At 35.3% G+C, this 17,407-nt stretch overlaps 1 protein-coding gene and 1 pseudogene across 1 annotated transcript; both read left to right on the top strand.

Annotated features, from left to right (window-relative positions):
* Positions 1–2,092: 2,092 nt before the first annotated feature.
* On the top strand, positions 2,093–4,643 carry LOC143614632 (G-type lectin S-receptor-like serine/threonine-protein kinase SD2-5 pseudogene; annotated as a pseudogene).
* Positions 4,644–6,053: 1,410 nt separating this feature from the next.
* LOC143614626 (putative L-ascorbate peroxidase 6) lies at positions 6,054–9,058 on the top strand. The gene is made up of 10 exons (XM_077088008.1): positions 6,054–6,060; positions 6,261–6,459; positions 6,587–6,675; positions 6,761–6,831; positions 6,915–6,957; positions 7,727–7,823; positions 7,935–8,018; positions 8,107–8,228; positions 8,311–8,377; positions 8,953–9,058. Exons 1-10 carry the CDS (start codon positions 6,054–6,056, stop codon positions 9,056–9,058), a joined length of 885 nt encoding a protein of 294 aa, XP_076944123.1.
* The last annotated feature ends 8,349 nt before the right edge of the window (positions 9,059–17,407 follow it).

Below are 17,407 nucleotides of genomic sequence, written 5' to 3'. Positions count from 1 at the left end.
CGAGGAATCAAACTACTAAGTCATACTATGAAGCTATGGGAAAGAGTGATTGAGGTTAGACTTAGACGAGAAACTCAGGTTACGGTCAACCAATTTGGCTTCATGCCGGGGTGTTCCACCACAGAGGCAATACACCTTATAAGAAGATTAATGGAAAAGTATAGGGAGAAGAAGCGTGATCTACATATGGTGTTTATTGACCTAGAAAAGGCCTACGACAGTGTGCCACGACAGGTGCTCTGGGAGTGCTTGGAGGGTAGAAGAGTGCCCAGGAAATACATAGAGATAATTATGGATATGTATACCAGGAGTGAAACAAGTGTCCGTGCACCAGTGGGGGATACTGATTTCTTTCCTGTAGAGGTAGGTCTTCACCAGGGGTCAGCGTTGAGCCCGTTTCTTTTTACAGTAGTCTTGGATGAGTTATCAAAGTCGATTCAGGGGACTCTCCCGTGGTGCATGATGTTCGCAGACGATATTGTGTTACTTGCTGAGAAAAAACAAGATCTAAACATGAGGCTTGAGGAGTGGCGAACAACCTTAGAGACAAAAGGTTTAAAGATTAGCCGATCTAAGACGGAGTACCTCCACTGTGATTTTGGTGGGATAAACGACAATGAAGACGCACAGATCACAATTGAAGGGTAGGTGGTCCCGCAGGTAACGAAGTTTAAGTATTTAGGATCATTTGTACAGAGCGATGGGGAATTAGACAGTGATGTGACCCACCGAGTTCAGGTAGGATGGTGTAGATGGAAAGCAGCCACATGTATATTGTGCGACAAGAGTTTCCCAACTAAACTAAAGGGAAAATTCTATAGGGTGGCAGTTAGACCTGCAATGCTATATGGAACAGATTGTTGGGCCATCAAGAAGGCACAAGTGCGGAAGATGGAGGTAGCAGAAATGAGAATGCTACGTTGGATGTGTGGGCACACAAGGCTAGACCGAATAAGAAACGTTGTGTTTCGCGAGAGATTAGGGGTGGCGAACATAGCAGACAAGATAAGAGAGTGGAGATTGAGATGGTTTAGACATGTAAAGAGAAGACAGACGACGAATCCTGTTAGATCCGTAGAAAACATTACTATAGAGGGGAGGAGGGGTAGAGGACGACCGAAATTGACTTGGGATGAGAGGATTAGGCATGATTTGATAGACCTAAACCTCTCCGAGGACATGGTTGAGGATAGGAATTCGTGGAGAAGTAGAATTAAAGTTAAGGATTTTTAGAGAGAATTGAATACCTTAGGGCTTAGACTTAACTTATTTAGGTCACATACCATAATGGTATTTCCCTTACATATATTATTATTATTATAATTATTATTAGCTTTTATATAGCTGTTAAACTGTGATCTTATTATTAATATTATTATAATTAGTAGTAGTTTTTATATAACTGTTAAACTTTGATTTCCTTTATTTTGTTTCATACACATGTACTTAGAGCTAAGGGTCTCTCTGGAAGCCACCTCTTTATTCCTTTGGATAGAGGTACGGTGTACCTACATCCCACCCTCCCCAGACCCTACTTATAGCTTTGCTGTCGGTGGGATTTTACTGGGCATGATTGATTGATTGATATTTACCTTTTCATGGTCATGACTACCTTAAAATCCTTATTACAGCTCTCAGTTTAGCGATTCTGACAACCAACTATCATTAATTATTTTACCCACCCAAACCCGAAACGAATATTTAAATCATTGATTTTTCTTTATCATATTTTGTTTTATCTCAAGTTGCATGACGGTGAGGACTTGTTATACAAGTGAAACCAAGTTGCTTCAGCAAATATTGAGTCATTCTCTAACTTTTATCATTTTTTTAGCTTCTTATTATTATATTCATTCAATAATAATATTATATACATATTAACATATTTAATGTTTTCTAGTTTAAGGAACATGTCTTTATATAGGTTGAAACTTGAAACAATGTTGTCATTTCTTTTGACTTTATCACAGCTGCAAATCCTATCTTTCATTTGTCCTCATCTTTTCAACCTGCAAATAATAATAATATTAATGTTTCATACCCAATTCAATCCACTTTGTTACAATATCCTTAACATATAGTCATATAGATCATGAAGATTCAAGTTTACTTATACTTGATATTAATTTCATGGTCTTTTTTGTTACTACCTCAAACATGCCTATCAAGTGTTCGACGAAAAGGCGAACTGAACCTGGGGTTCCAAGGCTCCCCAATGCAATTCATAGACAACAATGGGTTGTTCCTGGAATCAAACTCATCCGATTTTGGGTTCGGCTTTAATCCCACTAGTAACATAACTTCATTCACTTTAGTCATTATGCACATAGCCACTTCAAGAATCATTTGGTCTGCAAACCGAGACTCTATGGTCGGTAATTCGGATAACTTTGTGTTAGATGATGATGGCAATGCTTATTTACTTAACAATGGGAGGGTAGTTTGGTCAACAAATACATCTAACAAAGGTGTTGTTTCATTACAATTGCTTGATTCAGGAAACTTGGTTTTGGTTAATAATAATAATAATAATAATAAAGGAAGTGTTGTGTGGCAAAGCTTTGGTTATCCGACAAACACGTTAATGCCCGAACAAGATTTTGTTAATGGGATGACTCTTACGAGTGATCATGATCGAAATGTGACGTTTTCGTTACGAATCAAGACCGGAGATGTGGTTTTGATGGCTGAGTTTAAAAACTCGCAAACGTATTGGTCTATTTGGAAGGATAAAAGAAGGATTATAAATAAAAGTGGAGTAGATATTAGTTATGCAACAATTGAAGCGAATTCGTGGAGGTTTTACGATGATAACAAGGACTTGTTATGGCAGTTTGTGTTTGCAGATGGATCGGACGCTAATGCCACGTGGATTGCTGTTTTGGAAGATGATGGGTTCATCAAGTTTTATAATCTTGAAGCTGAAAATATCGCTGCTGTTCGAATACCTGATGATTCATGCAGCAGACCGAACGCGTGCTCGCAGTATTATGTTTGTCATGATGGGAACACGTGTCAGTGTCCTTCGGGTTTGGGTTGGGTTAACTGCAAACCGCAAGTTGAGAGTTTATGTAACAAGTCAAAGGGTTCGTCGAGTATGGTCAACGCAGGGGAGAGTTTGAGCTATACTGCACTCGGGTTTGTTTCACCGTCTAATAAAACCGATTTAGACGGGTGCAAATCTTTATGTTTGAGTAACTGCACTTGTGCAGCTATGTTCTTTGATAACGGTTCGGGAAACTGTTACCTGTTTGACCATATTGGGAGCTTTGAAGACGCGAAAAACGGTGTGAGTATCGAATCATACGTTAAGGTTTCGGGTACTCAATTCGACAGTTCTCACGATTCGAAGAACAATAATCACCAGGTGGTTATTGTCGTTGTTGTAGTAACTTTTGTAGCATTTGTTATCGTCCTCGGACTAATAATAATGGGTGTTCGGTATAATAAGACAACGAAGAACGAGTTAATCGAAGTTCCCGATGAAATATCCGATGAGGATACGTTCTTGGAGAACATTTCGGGTATGCCAGTCCGGTTCACTTACAAAGAGCTTCAAGAAGCAACGAATGGGTTCGCCACAAAGCTAGGTCAAGGGGGGTTCGGTTCGGTCTACCAAGGGGTGTCAAAAGACGGGACTGAACTTGCGGTCAAACGGCTTGAGGGAATCGGTCAAGGAAAGAAACAATTCCGAGCCGAAGTGAGCATTATCGGCAACATCCATCACCACCATCTGGTCAAAATAAAAGGGTTTTGCGCGGAAGGAAAGCATCGTCTTCTCGTTTACGAATTCATGAAAAACGGGTCATTAGATCGGTGGATATTCGGATCAAATTTATTGGATTGGGACACGAGATACAGTATCGCGATAGGTACGGCTAAAGGACTCGCGTATCTTCACGAAGACTGCGACGCTAAAATCGTGCATTGTGACATAAAGCCCGAAAATGTGTTACTAGACGATAATTTCTCTGCTAAAGTTTCTGATTTTGGGTTAGCTAAGCTTATGACACGCGAACAAAGCCATGTGTTTACTACATTGCGTGGGACCCGTGGATACCTTGCGCCAGAATGGATCACTAACTACGCAATATCAGAAAAGAGTGATGTTTATAGCTACGGGATGGTGCTGATTGAGATTATTAGTGGTCGAAAAAACTACAGGTCGTCAGAGACGTCGCATTTTCCCACGTATGCTTTTAGGATGATGGAAGAGGGGAAAGTTGAGATGCTTTTGGATGGGAAAATGAAGGTGGCGAAGGATGACGAACGGGCGGTGGTGGCTACACGTGTCGCTTTGTGGTGCATACAGGATGATATGAATTTAAGGCCATCGATGACGAAAGTGGTGCAGATGCTAGAACAGTTATGTCCGGTGCCTCAGCCTCCCACGGGTGGTCAAACCGGGTTCTATTCGAGTTTGTATAAATCGTTTAGCGAATATGGTACTTCATCCGGGCCATCAGATGGTAATAGTGATGCTTATTTATCAGATATGAGACTTTCTGGGCCTAGATAGACTTGCATATATATATGATTATAGTTTATAAACTCTGTAAATTTTATAGATTTTGTTATGATTTTATAAAATTTTCTTGTAAATCTTGGCTTTTGAGTTGTATATTAGAGAAAGAATCATTTAATTTGCAAGTGATGTTGGCATTCATTTTGACAGTTATGTTTTGAGTGATTGTTAATCAAATATCTAACATATCTTAAAATATGAAATACAAATATGCTAAAAGTCACACACCATACTATAATTGAATTTGTTTTTGGTTCGTATTAAAACTGTGTCTCATACCCGATTATGAAATTGTGTCTCATGCCCGTTGAGTATCCATCACTCAATAACTCATGATGATGCCTATTACCTAAAATTGGATCTTAATTTGACTTTAGAAACCAACATGAAACATTAAATACTCAAATCACATTTCTGATCACTTTATAAACTTTAAAAATTTCAATATTTTAACCAATTCAACATACTTAGTTTTTATAACTTTGAATATTATATTATATGATATAAAAATGCATTAAGTTTGACGAGTATAAAGTATATGAAGTTTGTGACAAGGACCGATAAACACAAAAACAAAAAGTTTGATCATAAGCTCGATCTTCGTAATTCTCATTAGCTAGAAAATTACAATTCTTAAACTCTTCTTCTTATTGATATAACCTACAAACTCGGGTATATATCTATTATATAAAAGAATATTGCATTTTCTCTTTCCACCCTATAATTTACACTCACAACCACTTAAAAATCCACCCTATAATTTACAAACTCTCCTCACATAAATTTAGGTGATGGGATGGGAATGCTCTCATATTGAAAGTTATATAAAAGAATATTATTTAATTAAACAATAGAGATAAATATAGTATTTTGTAGTGTAATTATAGAAATGAAGATAAGAGACACGTTTTATTTTTCCTTCCATTCCAACCACTCATAATCATACCATATATATATATAATTTGTGAATCTCTCTCATGTATTTTAGAAAACGAGCTGAGAATGCTCCCACAATTCTTAGATCAAACTCGTATTATAACGACGACATTTGGAAGTAAGAAACGGACATGATTATAAAACTAAAAACTAGTCATTTATTTAGAAGTAAAATACTAACAAAAACGAAACACTATTGGACTAAAGTTGTAAGTTGCAGATTTTACGCAACACACCCAAAGCCAAAGGGGTAAGTCAAGTTTACAATTGCCAACGAATTCATTCTAATCCGTCCATTAAAGATGTCAAATCTCGCCGGAAAATCTGCACCGTCCTTTGTTCCACGTCATCATCCGTTGTTGCTGATTCAATTACAGAGAACAAACAATATTAAAATTAAAAATAAGACAACAATATTAAAAATAAAAGGATCCACTTCGACTCGTGACTTGTTTTTTTAAATGATACTTGTCTTAACTTATTATTTATTAATTAATTAATTAACTAATTATATTATTTACTTTTATATATTTTGATAAAAAAAATAAAAATAAAAACCTTAAACGAGCCTAAGTTCGGCCCGAGCTCGCTCATGCAGTGTAAAACTAATACATAGAAGTCCAAATTAGGTCAAACTTAAAACACACACAAGACCGGTTAAGGCTTGACAAACCTAAACGAGCTCCCCATATTGTGAGCAGTAACTCATAAATTTAGTATAGCAATTGGAATTAGATAAACCCTAAACCCCTAGGTGTTTTCTTATTCTGATCATTTATAAGTTGTATTTGTAATGCAGATGAGAATCATGTTAGCACTTCATATAGCAGGAGGTTGATGACTTTTATGGTCACATTTCTTTCGCCTCTGCCTAAAATTATACAACATCCTTGTGCTAATGCTAATGCTAATGCTAATGCTAATGCTAATGCTAATGCTAATGCTAATGCTAATGCTAATGCTAATGCTAATGCTAATGCTAATGCTGCTGCTGCAGAGTAAGTTTATAACTGGACTCATGTTGCAGAATGTTAATTTTATAACTATATTATAAATGCATTGTTTCATAACCCACGGTTTAACACGCTTTTGATTTTTGTTGTCAGTGATCTAGTCTTGATACAGGAGGAAATTAGAAAAGTATAGCAAGTCTGCCGGTGTTCTTCGCTTGGTTTTTCACGATGCGGGAACATATGATATAGATGATGATTCGGGTATTATTATTATTATTAATAGAAAATTTAAATTCTGTAAGCACTGACTTGATTGTGATTTTATATCTTTCTACGGTTATTTCAGGTGGCATGAATGGATCCATATCTCTTGAACTTGATAGACCTGAAAATAAAGGTCTTAAGAAACCATTGAAGGTTACTTTTCACTTTCACTTGTTTGTAATCTTTTATACATACACATGTGTTCTTTTTTAACTGAAACTAACTTTATTATATAGATTCTGGTGGAAGCAAAAAGGATAGTGGATGAGAAACAGCCAGGTAATAGTAGTCTTTGGAACTATAGCTTCCTTTCATCATTATTTTACAGTCTTTATTAAGCTTGTAAACCAAACCGAACAAACATGAATTGAACGATGCAATTTCGTGTTCGTTTGTTAAACTTTATGCGGAAAAACGATCGAACTCAAACAACTAAACGAGCGGGTTTTACGTGATCGTGTTTGTTTATATTTGTTCGTTAACGGTATAAACGAACAGTTTACAAACTTAAACAAACAAACATTTCTGAAAATAGATTTAACAAACATAACTGAGTTAAAACCAATTAAAAGTAAATGTTACAAATTGCATGTTGGCTTAAAAACGTTACAAAAACTAGACTAAGTTGTAATGGGCCTAAAAGTTATAATGAATATATGAATAACGTAAACGGACGAATATAAGTAAAAGTAAACTACCAAACATAAATGAATATATTAATAAACGTAAATGAATGAATATAAGTAAAAGTAAATTACCGAACATAAATGAATATATTAATAAACGTAAACGAACGAACATAAATGAAGGTATACAAACGAACATATATGAATATAAATGAACGAACGAGATATGTGTTCGTGTTAATTCGTTTAACTAAATAAACAAAAGCTTTTTATTCATTTTCATTTGTTTATTATAATTAAACAAACATATATGAGCTTCCCGCCGAATGGTTCACTGAACGTGCAGTTCTTTTACAGACTTAGTTTTTACAGTTGGTAGTATAATCTTTATATTTTTGTGATTATTTGGCTCTAAATTACAGTGTCAATGGCTGATATTATTGCTGTGGCTGGAGCCGAAGCCGTTTCTTTATGTGGAGGTCCAAAAATTCCCGTTCGTTTAGGCAGATTAGATTCGATGTAAGGGACTATATTTTTCTCACAAGTTTTATAAAATAAGGTGAGATAAGTTTTATTAAACAAGATAACAAGATTCAAATAACTGTTATAATGTTTTGTATTTCCTTGTAGGGTGCCTGATCCTGAGGGAAAGCTTCCGGAAGAAACATTAGACGCCTTTGGATTGAAACAGAGTTTTCGACAAAAAGGTTTTTCGTAAGTGAATATGCTGACCATGTTTAACTAAACCATTATATTCCTTTATAATTTATTTTAATAAAAAAAAATGGAAACATTATGGCAGAACACAAGAACTTGTAGCATTATCTGGTGCACATACTCTTGGAAGCAAAGGTTTTGGAAATCCAATTACTTTTGGTAATGCATATTACAAAGTATTGTTGGAGAAACCATGGCTATCTTCAGGTTTGTCACATGCCTTTGACTTGTGACTTGGCAATAATATTTTTATTTAATTCTAATTTTTTTCCTAATATTTTGTGTTCAGGTGGAATGACAAGTATGGTCGGTCTTCCTTCAGATCGTGCTCTAATTGAGGACGATGAATCCTTGAGGTATGAACTACACTAGTTATGTTAGATTCTTTTTAGTCATGTAAAATCCAACCGGATTTTACCAGAGCATTAAAACCTATCGTGCCTTCGGGCGAGGTGAGCCAACTGGGTTTTACCGGGAACGCCAAGCCAAACTTGGATGCCAGCGTGGATCCCGATCATGTCAACATAGTTGGCCTGAGTGGGGTGGTGGGGCGCGACGTGTTCGCGCAGTGAGATAACTTAACTGTGAAAGTCACCGTTCGAAAAAAAAAATTTGATATTGTTTTCGGTAAGGGAGGGGATATATGCAATTTTGGCATTTGGTTGGATAAATATGCAATTAATAAAGTTTACAAAGGATATATGCAACTGCCAACTGCCCTAGATTTATTATATTTGGAGAGTAGGATTGATTTTCTGTGCCTATGATATATTTTTCTGTCACAAATTTTGCGCCTTCGACTACTAAACGTAGTGCGCCTTGCTACTTAGACTACCAACATTGACTAAATTTTGAGAATGGAAAAGATGGTTTGGTTTTGGTTAATAGAATCAAAGCGAACGGAATTGTTTACACTCTTTAGTATTTGCAGATGGATCTCAAAGTATGCTGATGATCAAGATTTGTTCTTTGAAGATTTCAAGAATGCTTATATTAAACTTGTGAATTCTGGTGCAGAATGGGGAAGGGATTCATAATGTTCCAATATGTATAGATTTTGTCAGTACTACTGAGACATGTGTTCAACAACTATATCAATATCTTTTTGGGACATATTTTGGTAAATTTTCTGTATTCTACTTGCCTTAGGAAAATGATATACATAAATAGTATTTCTTTAAACAAAATATTCATGCAATACTGATATGGGATTTTAAAAAATAACACACAATAGGCCAACAAAGTTAAAAAGTATCACCTACGAAATAATTAACCTTGTTAAAATATAGGGGAAAGTTAACGTACAAATTAAATTAACGTGCTAACTGTAAGAATCAAGTGGTGCAATTATATTTACAAGTAGTGTAATTTATAATTACACCGTAGTGTAATTTGTAATTAAACCGTAGTGTAATTACACTATGTTTTAAGAAAAATCACACTACATTATAATTACACTATGTTGTATATATAATTATACGGTGTAATTACTAGAGGTGTTCAAAAATACCGGTTATAGAACCGGTTTGGTCGGTTTAACCGAAAAGCGGTTAATAGAAAAACCGGTTATTAAAAAACCGGTTAGACCGGTTATTGAACCGCCGGTTAGTACTTCGGTTACTCATTCGTGGACAAAAACCGGTTATTGAACCGGTTAGTAAAAAAACCGATTAAATTTAAAAACCGGTTATTAAAAAACCGGTTAACCTAAAAACCGGTTAACGGTCAAAAACCGGTTAACCTTAACCGGTTTTTAGGTTAACCGGTTTTTGACCGTTATAAAACGGCCATATGACCGTTTGGGTCCTTTTTTGCCCGTTTTTTCTTGATTTCTAGCCGTTTTTTTTAACATTTTACCCCCACAAACAACTATATATAGTTTAGGTTGGGTAGGTTAGCTCACACTCGATTATACAACTCTACTAGCTCTAAACGTTTATTTCATACGCGATTATTTTGTTATCTCACACTCAATTATACCACATTACCACTCCATACGCTCTTATTTCGTAGTCGTTTATTTCATACTCGTACTCGTTTATTTCATACTCGATTATACGCTCTTATTATCATGGCCTCCCAAAGTGCTGCTTCATCCGTCAACATGGGTGCCTCGAACACAGACATAACGGTCGTTCGGATCATCCCCACGAAACGAAACCAAGATGTGTGGCAACATTTCGACCTATGCGAACTGTCTAACGGTCGCCAAAAAGCTCGATGCAAGCACTGTTTGAAGTTCTATGCCAAAGATGCAAACTCCACTTTAAAAGCGCATATACAACAGCGCTTTTGCAAGGCCTTGAAGGACGAAGCGGGAAGTAGTTCGCAGCCGGAGATGACGAATCAAGGAGGGGTGTTTACGTACGACGTTGAAGCGGTACGTCAACAGTTTTCAAACTTTGTGATTCAACAAACACTTCCTTTCAACCACTTCGACAACCCTCAATTCACGGAGATGATGCAAAACTATGTTCAACCACGCTACCAACACGTAAGTCATTCGACCCTTAGAAGAGATTGTCTTAAAGCATGGAAAAACGCTAAATCCGAACTAATTTCATACTTTTCAAACTTACAAACTGGTGTAAACTTAACAACGGATGTTTGGTCGGTACCTCATGGTTCGCCCGACTCATACATTTGTGTGACGGCTCATTGGGTTGACCCCGAGTCGTGGCAAATGATGAAACGAACCGTTGCGTTTCAATTGTTTGATTACCGCACACGGGTAGAAATATTTTTCAAATCTTGGATAAAGTCATTCGACAATACAAAATTGAAGATAAAATCTTTTCAATTTCGTTTGATAACGCGTCCAACAATACGGCCGCGGTTGGCCATTTAAAATTAAAGTATAAACCTATTTGTGATGGAGCGTTTTTTCATAGCCGATGCATTGCACATATTATCAACTTGGCCGTGCAAGATGGGTTAAACGTGATCGAAACGCAAAGAAACAGTTTTAAAAGAATGTTACGAGATGTTTTTAGCAACAATAAAACATTTTCAAGATACAAAAAATTTTGTGTAGAAGCTAATTGTCAATGGTTGGGGCCAAATTGGGATTGTCCAACAAGATGGAACTCGACTTGTAATATGTTTGAGAAAGCCATCCAACAAAAAGAATCATTAATTGCGTTTCATCAAATTTTGTCAAGTAGGGGTAAATGTGCACCATATGATCCTAGAAACTGGTTATTGATTGAGATCGTTACGGAGTTCCTTCAAATTTTTAAATCTTGCACAACTAGTTTATCCGGGGTTTACTATCCAACAAGCCCCATTGTTTTACCAAAAATTGCTGTCATGTGCACAAAGTTGAGTGAACTTGATTGTAGGGGTGCACCTTATTTTGATATGGGTGTAAAAATGAAAGAAAAATTTAGAAAATATTTTCAACAACTACCCGCTGTTTTGACATGTGCTGCTGCGTTAAACCCTTGCATCAATGTTGGTGGTGTTGAAGCTTTAATAGAAAAAATTTGTGATGAGCTTGGGTTAAACGACGATCAAAACCCCTATTATAGCCAAACTTTAAAGAATGCTTTCAACACCACCTTGTCAAACATGTATGATGTCTACCTTACAAAATACGGGTCGTCTTCCCAAATTCATGACTCGTTAAGAGCTGTTGCCCAATCCCAATCCCAAACCGACCTTGAAATGGGGATGTACTACATGATTTGGGAAGACGCCGGTAAACGTCAAATGGTAAACACCCCAAGCAGTGAACTTGGAAGGTACGGTGGTACCAACTTTGTGAAACACATGACTCCGGATGAATTTAGAAGTCTTGATTTGCTGGCTTGATGGAGAGGTAAGAAGGATGAGTTTCCGATCTTCGCCGCCATGGCCAAAGATTTACTAACGGTCCAAGCTTCCACGGTAGCTTCGGAGTCTGCTTTTTCTGTTTCTGGCAGGGTTATACCGATTAGGAGGACTCGACTCACTGCACCAGCTATAGAGATGTCGATTTGCTACAAGGATTACTTGGACTCTTTAGATAGAGCACAACATCAACGCTCACTCGAGGGGGAAATGGAGTATGAAGCGGGCTTGTATGAAGACGAGGTCAATGAAGGACACACTCAACCAATGACCGATGAAGAAGCCGCGTACGACGATTACCTAAGAAATAGCTCGGGATCGGGTAGCGAAGAAAATTAGTTAAAGAAACAGCAAACATGGAGGCAAATCATGAGTAAGAAACAGCAAGTTGTTCATGTAATCGTGTCTAAGCATTCTTTTTCCTAATATGTGCTCTTATTTACTTGTTGATTTGGATTTTTCTAATTTAGTTAAAGAAACAGCAAACATGGAGGCAAATCATGAACAAACTGCGATTGGGAACAACAGGAGCATCTGCTAGTTCACGATTTAATGTTTGTATTTTTGAGTTAAATCATGAACAACAGTTCTTGGCAGAGATTTCTTCAGTGTTAATGATTTAATGTTTGTATTTTTGAGTTACAAATATGCGATAACGATTTAATGTTTGTATTTTTAATGTAAAAACTATAAATGAAAGTTATGTGTTTTTAATCTTTGGTTTGTTGAAAACACATTCACCAACACACACTCATACTCATCTTCCAAGCAAAGAACCCTAACAACGAAAGCAAAGAATGGCTTCGGTCAGTCCGTTTTGCCTTGTAGTTACCGGTTTGCCTTGTAGTTACCGGTTTGTTTATACTGTGAAAAAATAATGGTCTTCATTAAGTACAAAATATAAAAAACAAATATTCGTATTTGAAACCGCGAAATTTAAAAAAAGAAAAAAAAAACCGGTTAATAAAAAAAACCGGTTAATAAAAAAACCGGTTTATTAACCGGTTCTAACCGGTTTCTAAACCGGTCCTAACCGGTTAGACCGGTTAGGGTTTTGACAGAAAAAAAACCGGTTATTAACCGGTCCGGTTATTAACCGAACCGGTTTTTTTCCGGGCCAAAAAAAACCGGTCCGGTTAATAACCGAACCGGTTTTTTAAAAAAAACCGGTTTGTGCACCTCTAGTAATTACCCTATGTTTTAATCACACTACACTATAATTACACTATGTTGTATATATAATTATACTAATTCTTTCTCACAATTAACATGTTAATTTAATTTGTATTTAATCCAAACTCCTCAAATATAAAACTTAAAACATGTAAACTACCACACTACCACTCTACATCATTAATAAAAAGGACATACTCTCACTAGTAAAAAAGATACCAAATAAGGCGGCCAAGAAAAGATTTTAAGGCGGTTTGAAAGAAAACCGCAATATTGAAAAGAAGACCGCTATATTGGAGATGTAATTTTTGACTTTTTAATTTAATTAATTTATTGAACAGAAATTTTGATAACTTGAGATTTAATTAATTTGTGACCGCCATTTTGGTAACTTGAGATTTAGTTAATTGATGACCGCCATATTTAATATGTAGAAACCACCATACGTTTGTTTTTTATTTAATTAATAAAAAATTAACTACAAATAATTTTAACAAAGGACATATTATTTTCATACTATATAATAATTAAATTAAATACATACCATTATTAATTAATAACAGAGAGCTATATGAAGAAAGATTCGTCATATTATTTCCACATAAATACTGAATATATCCTTATCCTCTTGGATTTTAAAACTTAAACGAGAATTTAAACAAGGATATTTTAAAATTTAAAAATACATATATATCTTGTTTAATTGAAGTATATATATGGCTCAATTTTGGTTCCATTCAATCTACATATCAAAGTCAAAGTTTTGCAAATACAAGATACATTCTTTCATTGTTCTTTATTTAGTTAAAGATTCTTTGAATCTTTTATCTTTTATCCAACTAAAGGTAGTAAGTAGTAACATGAATCACTTTCATTAATCGTTATTAAATTCATTATTACTAAAACAGCCATATGCTAATTACCTTTTGATCGTGTCTTGATTTATAATAGTGGGTATGAAAATAAATCTCAAAGAATTTAAAATTTAGTTTGAACCATCAAATGGTTAAAGAACCACATATATGGAGTTATACTATGAAACAATTCCATTTAAGTTTATAGCTTAAACAAAAATCAACTGCCTTGCTTTATCACTTATTTAATTAATTAATTTAAACTAGTAATTTATTATATATCTATGTATGTTCATATTGATTCAAATTTACAACCTTATGCAATTAGTTTTGGATTGTATGTGTCTGGAGGTATTGCTTTTTTATTGTTCTATCGTAGAATATAAATGTTTTAATGGTTTGAATGTTTAAAAAAACCAATACATTTCTCTTTACTTTGTCGAGCTTGCTATCTATATGCAAACTTGAGAAGTTAAGAAGGAAATGTTGTTAGTTTTTTAAAACAGTCATCTCGATAATTTATCTATATGAGATAGAACAGTAAAAAAAGTGGGTTAAGTTAATTCCGGTTTATATATTTAAATCATATACATACCATTTTAATTCGTATATGGTTATGTTTGTTTATTCATTTCAGATGGATCGTAAAAGTTGGATGTACGGAAATAGACATATTGATCCAAGATTTGTGACCGACATGAAAAGTTTTCTTAAGGCTGCTCAAGAGGATCCTGTGAAAAAAGGAAAAAAAAAACATTCCATGTCCTTGTATGGAATGTAAAACTTTTATTGAATTCAAAGATATAATGCAAATAGATTATAATCTGTTGAAAAGGGGATTTATGTTCAATTATACTTGTTGGTCAAAACACGGGGAATCACTTGCTAGTCAAAGCACAACATCGATAAATTTAGACGCTAATTATAATGCCGCGAACAATGCTCCGCACGTTAGTGATGACAATGATAATTCAAACGAGGGCAATGGCAATTTAAACGAGGTCAATGATAATTTAAACGACATGTGCAATGATTTGGAAACTAATACTTGCGATAAAGATATAGAGAAACTACAACAGATATTTGCGGACGCGGAAAAACCATTATATGATGGTTGTAAAAAATTTTCTAAGCTTAGCACGGTGTTGAAACTCTTTAAGTTAAAGACAAACTACAGTTGGAGCGATAAAGAGTTTTACATGTCTATTAGAGCTATTGAATGTAGGGTTGTAAACGAACCGAACGAACACGAACAAGGTCTTGTTCGTGTTCGTTCGTTAAGGATATAATGTGTTCACGAACGGTTCACGGACACTTACCGAAAGAGATTTTATGTTCGTGTTCGTTCGTTTAAAAAATGAATGTGTTCACGAATGGTTCGCGAACACAAATAAAAACAACAGAGCCTAGAGATTGAGACCGACGAATTCATCAATGTGAATAATGAAAGCCTGTAAACGAATCGAACAAACACAAATAAGGGCATATTCGTGTTCGCTCATTTAACTTAAACGAATACGAACACTTAATCGAACAAATATTTATGTTCCTTTTCGTTTATTATAAAAAAGAACATTTGTGTTCGTTTATATTCATTTGTTTATAATCTAATCTAAGGGAACATAACTGAACAAAGATAAACAAACGTAAATGAATATAGATGAACAAATGTAAGTGAACACAACAAACATAAATGAAAACACTTCAATTAACACAAATTAAAAAAATATAAAACCTTTAATTAGATGACTTATCCGGATAATAATTAATTATTTTATATTAATACATATACGAACATAGATAAACGAACATAAACGAACGTTCATGAACATAAATGAACGAACGGAACTCGTGTTCATGTTCGTTCGTTTAATTAAACGAACACAAATTTTTTGTCCTTGTTCGTTCGTTTAATAAATAAACGAACATAAACGAACTTTCCGCCGAACGGTTCACGAAGAACGTTCGGTTCGTTTATAGGCCTAATTGAATGTCATGCTGCCCAAAGACAACGAGTTACCCATATCCACATACAAAGCTAAGAAATTGATGTGCCCAATGGAATTAGAGGTTCAAAAAATACACACATGTCCAAATGACTGTATGTTGCATATAAATCAGTTTGCAAAAGCTCATACTTGCTTTACATGTGGTGAATCAAGGTACATGCGTAAAAATGAAAATGATGAATATGATGACGATGTGATAAAAAACGGGCCACCAGCTAAAGTATTGTGGTATTTCCCTATTATACCGAGACTAAAGCGTCTATTTGCAAATCCTAAAGGGTTAAAGTTGTTGCGTTGACATTCTGATGAGCGTAAAGGTGATGGTAAGTTGAGGCATGTGGCGGATTCACCTCAATTGATAAACTTTGATTATGATTATCCCGATTTTGGTAACGAGGTTAGAAATATACGATTTGGTCTTAGATCAGATGGTATCAATCCTTTTAGAGACATGAGTAGTTATCATAGTACTTGGCCGGTTCTTCTATCTATCTATAACCTTCCTCCGTGGCTATGCATGAAAAGAAAATACATAATGATGTCATTGTTAATTCAAGGTCCTAAACAACCCGGTAATGACATTGATGTTTATTTATCTCCTTTAATTGATGACCTTAAAACCCTATGGAGCCAAGGTGTAGAAGTGTATGATGCTTATGAAAAGGCACACTTTAAGTTACGAGCCATGATTTTTTGTACTATAAGTGATTTCCCGGCATATGCCAATTTGTCAAGATATAGTACGAAAGGGAAACAAGCATGTCCTGTATGTGAAGACAAAACAAGCTCTATAAGGTTAAAACATTGCAAAAAAACTGTGTATATGGGTCATCAGTGATTTCTTTCACGAAATCACCGTTATCGAACACTTTCAAAAGAATTTGACGGAAACGTTGAGCTTGAAAGAGCTAGGAAAGATTTTTATGTGTATTTGAAAGTAGAAAATATGAATACTATTATGGGAAAAAGAAGCAGTACTGAGAAAGTAGACAATTGGAGAAAGAGGTCCATATTTTGGGATTTACCTTACTAGAAAAGTTTGGAAGTTTGACAATGTCTGGATGTTATGCATATCGAGAAAAACGTATGTGAAAGTTTGTTGGGTTTATTGTTAGACATTCCTAGAAAAACCAAAGATGGGATTAAAGTTCGTAAAGATATGGAAAAAATGGGAATACGTCCAGCTTGCCCCAGCTGTGAGAGCCCAGAGTATCTATCTTCCACCAGCATGCCATACGATGCTAAAAGAAAAGAAAAGAAAGTTTTGTCAATGTTTGCACGATATTAAAGTTCCGTCCAGTTATTCAGCAAACATTAAAAGGCTGGTGTCGGTGAAAGATCGTAAGTTGCTTGGTATGAAGTCTCATGATTGTCATGTTTTGATGACACACATGATTCTTATTGCAATTCGTGGATTGCTACCTGAGGAAGTCCAACATACAATCACTGAACTTTGTTTGTTTTTCAACATGATTCACTTAAGGTTCGGGCTTGTCAGGTTCGAGTTTGTTGGGTTTCG

This window comes from Bidens hawaiensis, unplaced genomic scaffold (genome assembly GCF_021521415.1).
Source record: "Bidens hawaiensis isolate Kalapana, Puna unplaced genomic scaffold, B.hawaiensis_p1.1 tig00040588_1, whole genome shotgun sequence".
Lineage (NCBI taxonomy): Eukaryota > Viridiplantae > Streptophyta > Magnoliopsida > Asterales > Asteraceae > Bidens > Bidens hawaiensis.
The sequence above is the reverse complement of the archived record's forward strand: the minus strand, read 5'-3'. Positions and strand labels throughout refer to the sequence as shown.

Bases quoted from the DNA above. Each gene is read 5' to 3' on its own strand.
- LOC143614626 (XM_077088008.1), top strand. The intron at 6,958-7,726 runs GTAATAGTAGTC...TCTAAATTACAG, and splicing joins AGTGGATGAGAAACAGCCAG to TGTCAATGGCTGATATTATT. The intron at 8,019-8,106 runs GTAAGTGAATAT...ACATTATGGCAG, and splicing joins TTTCGACAAAAAGGTTTTTC to AACACAAGAACTTGTAGCAT.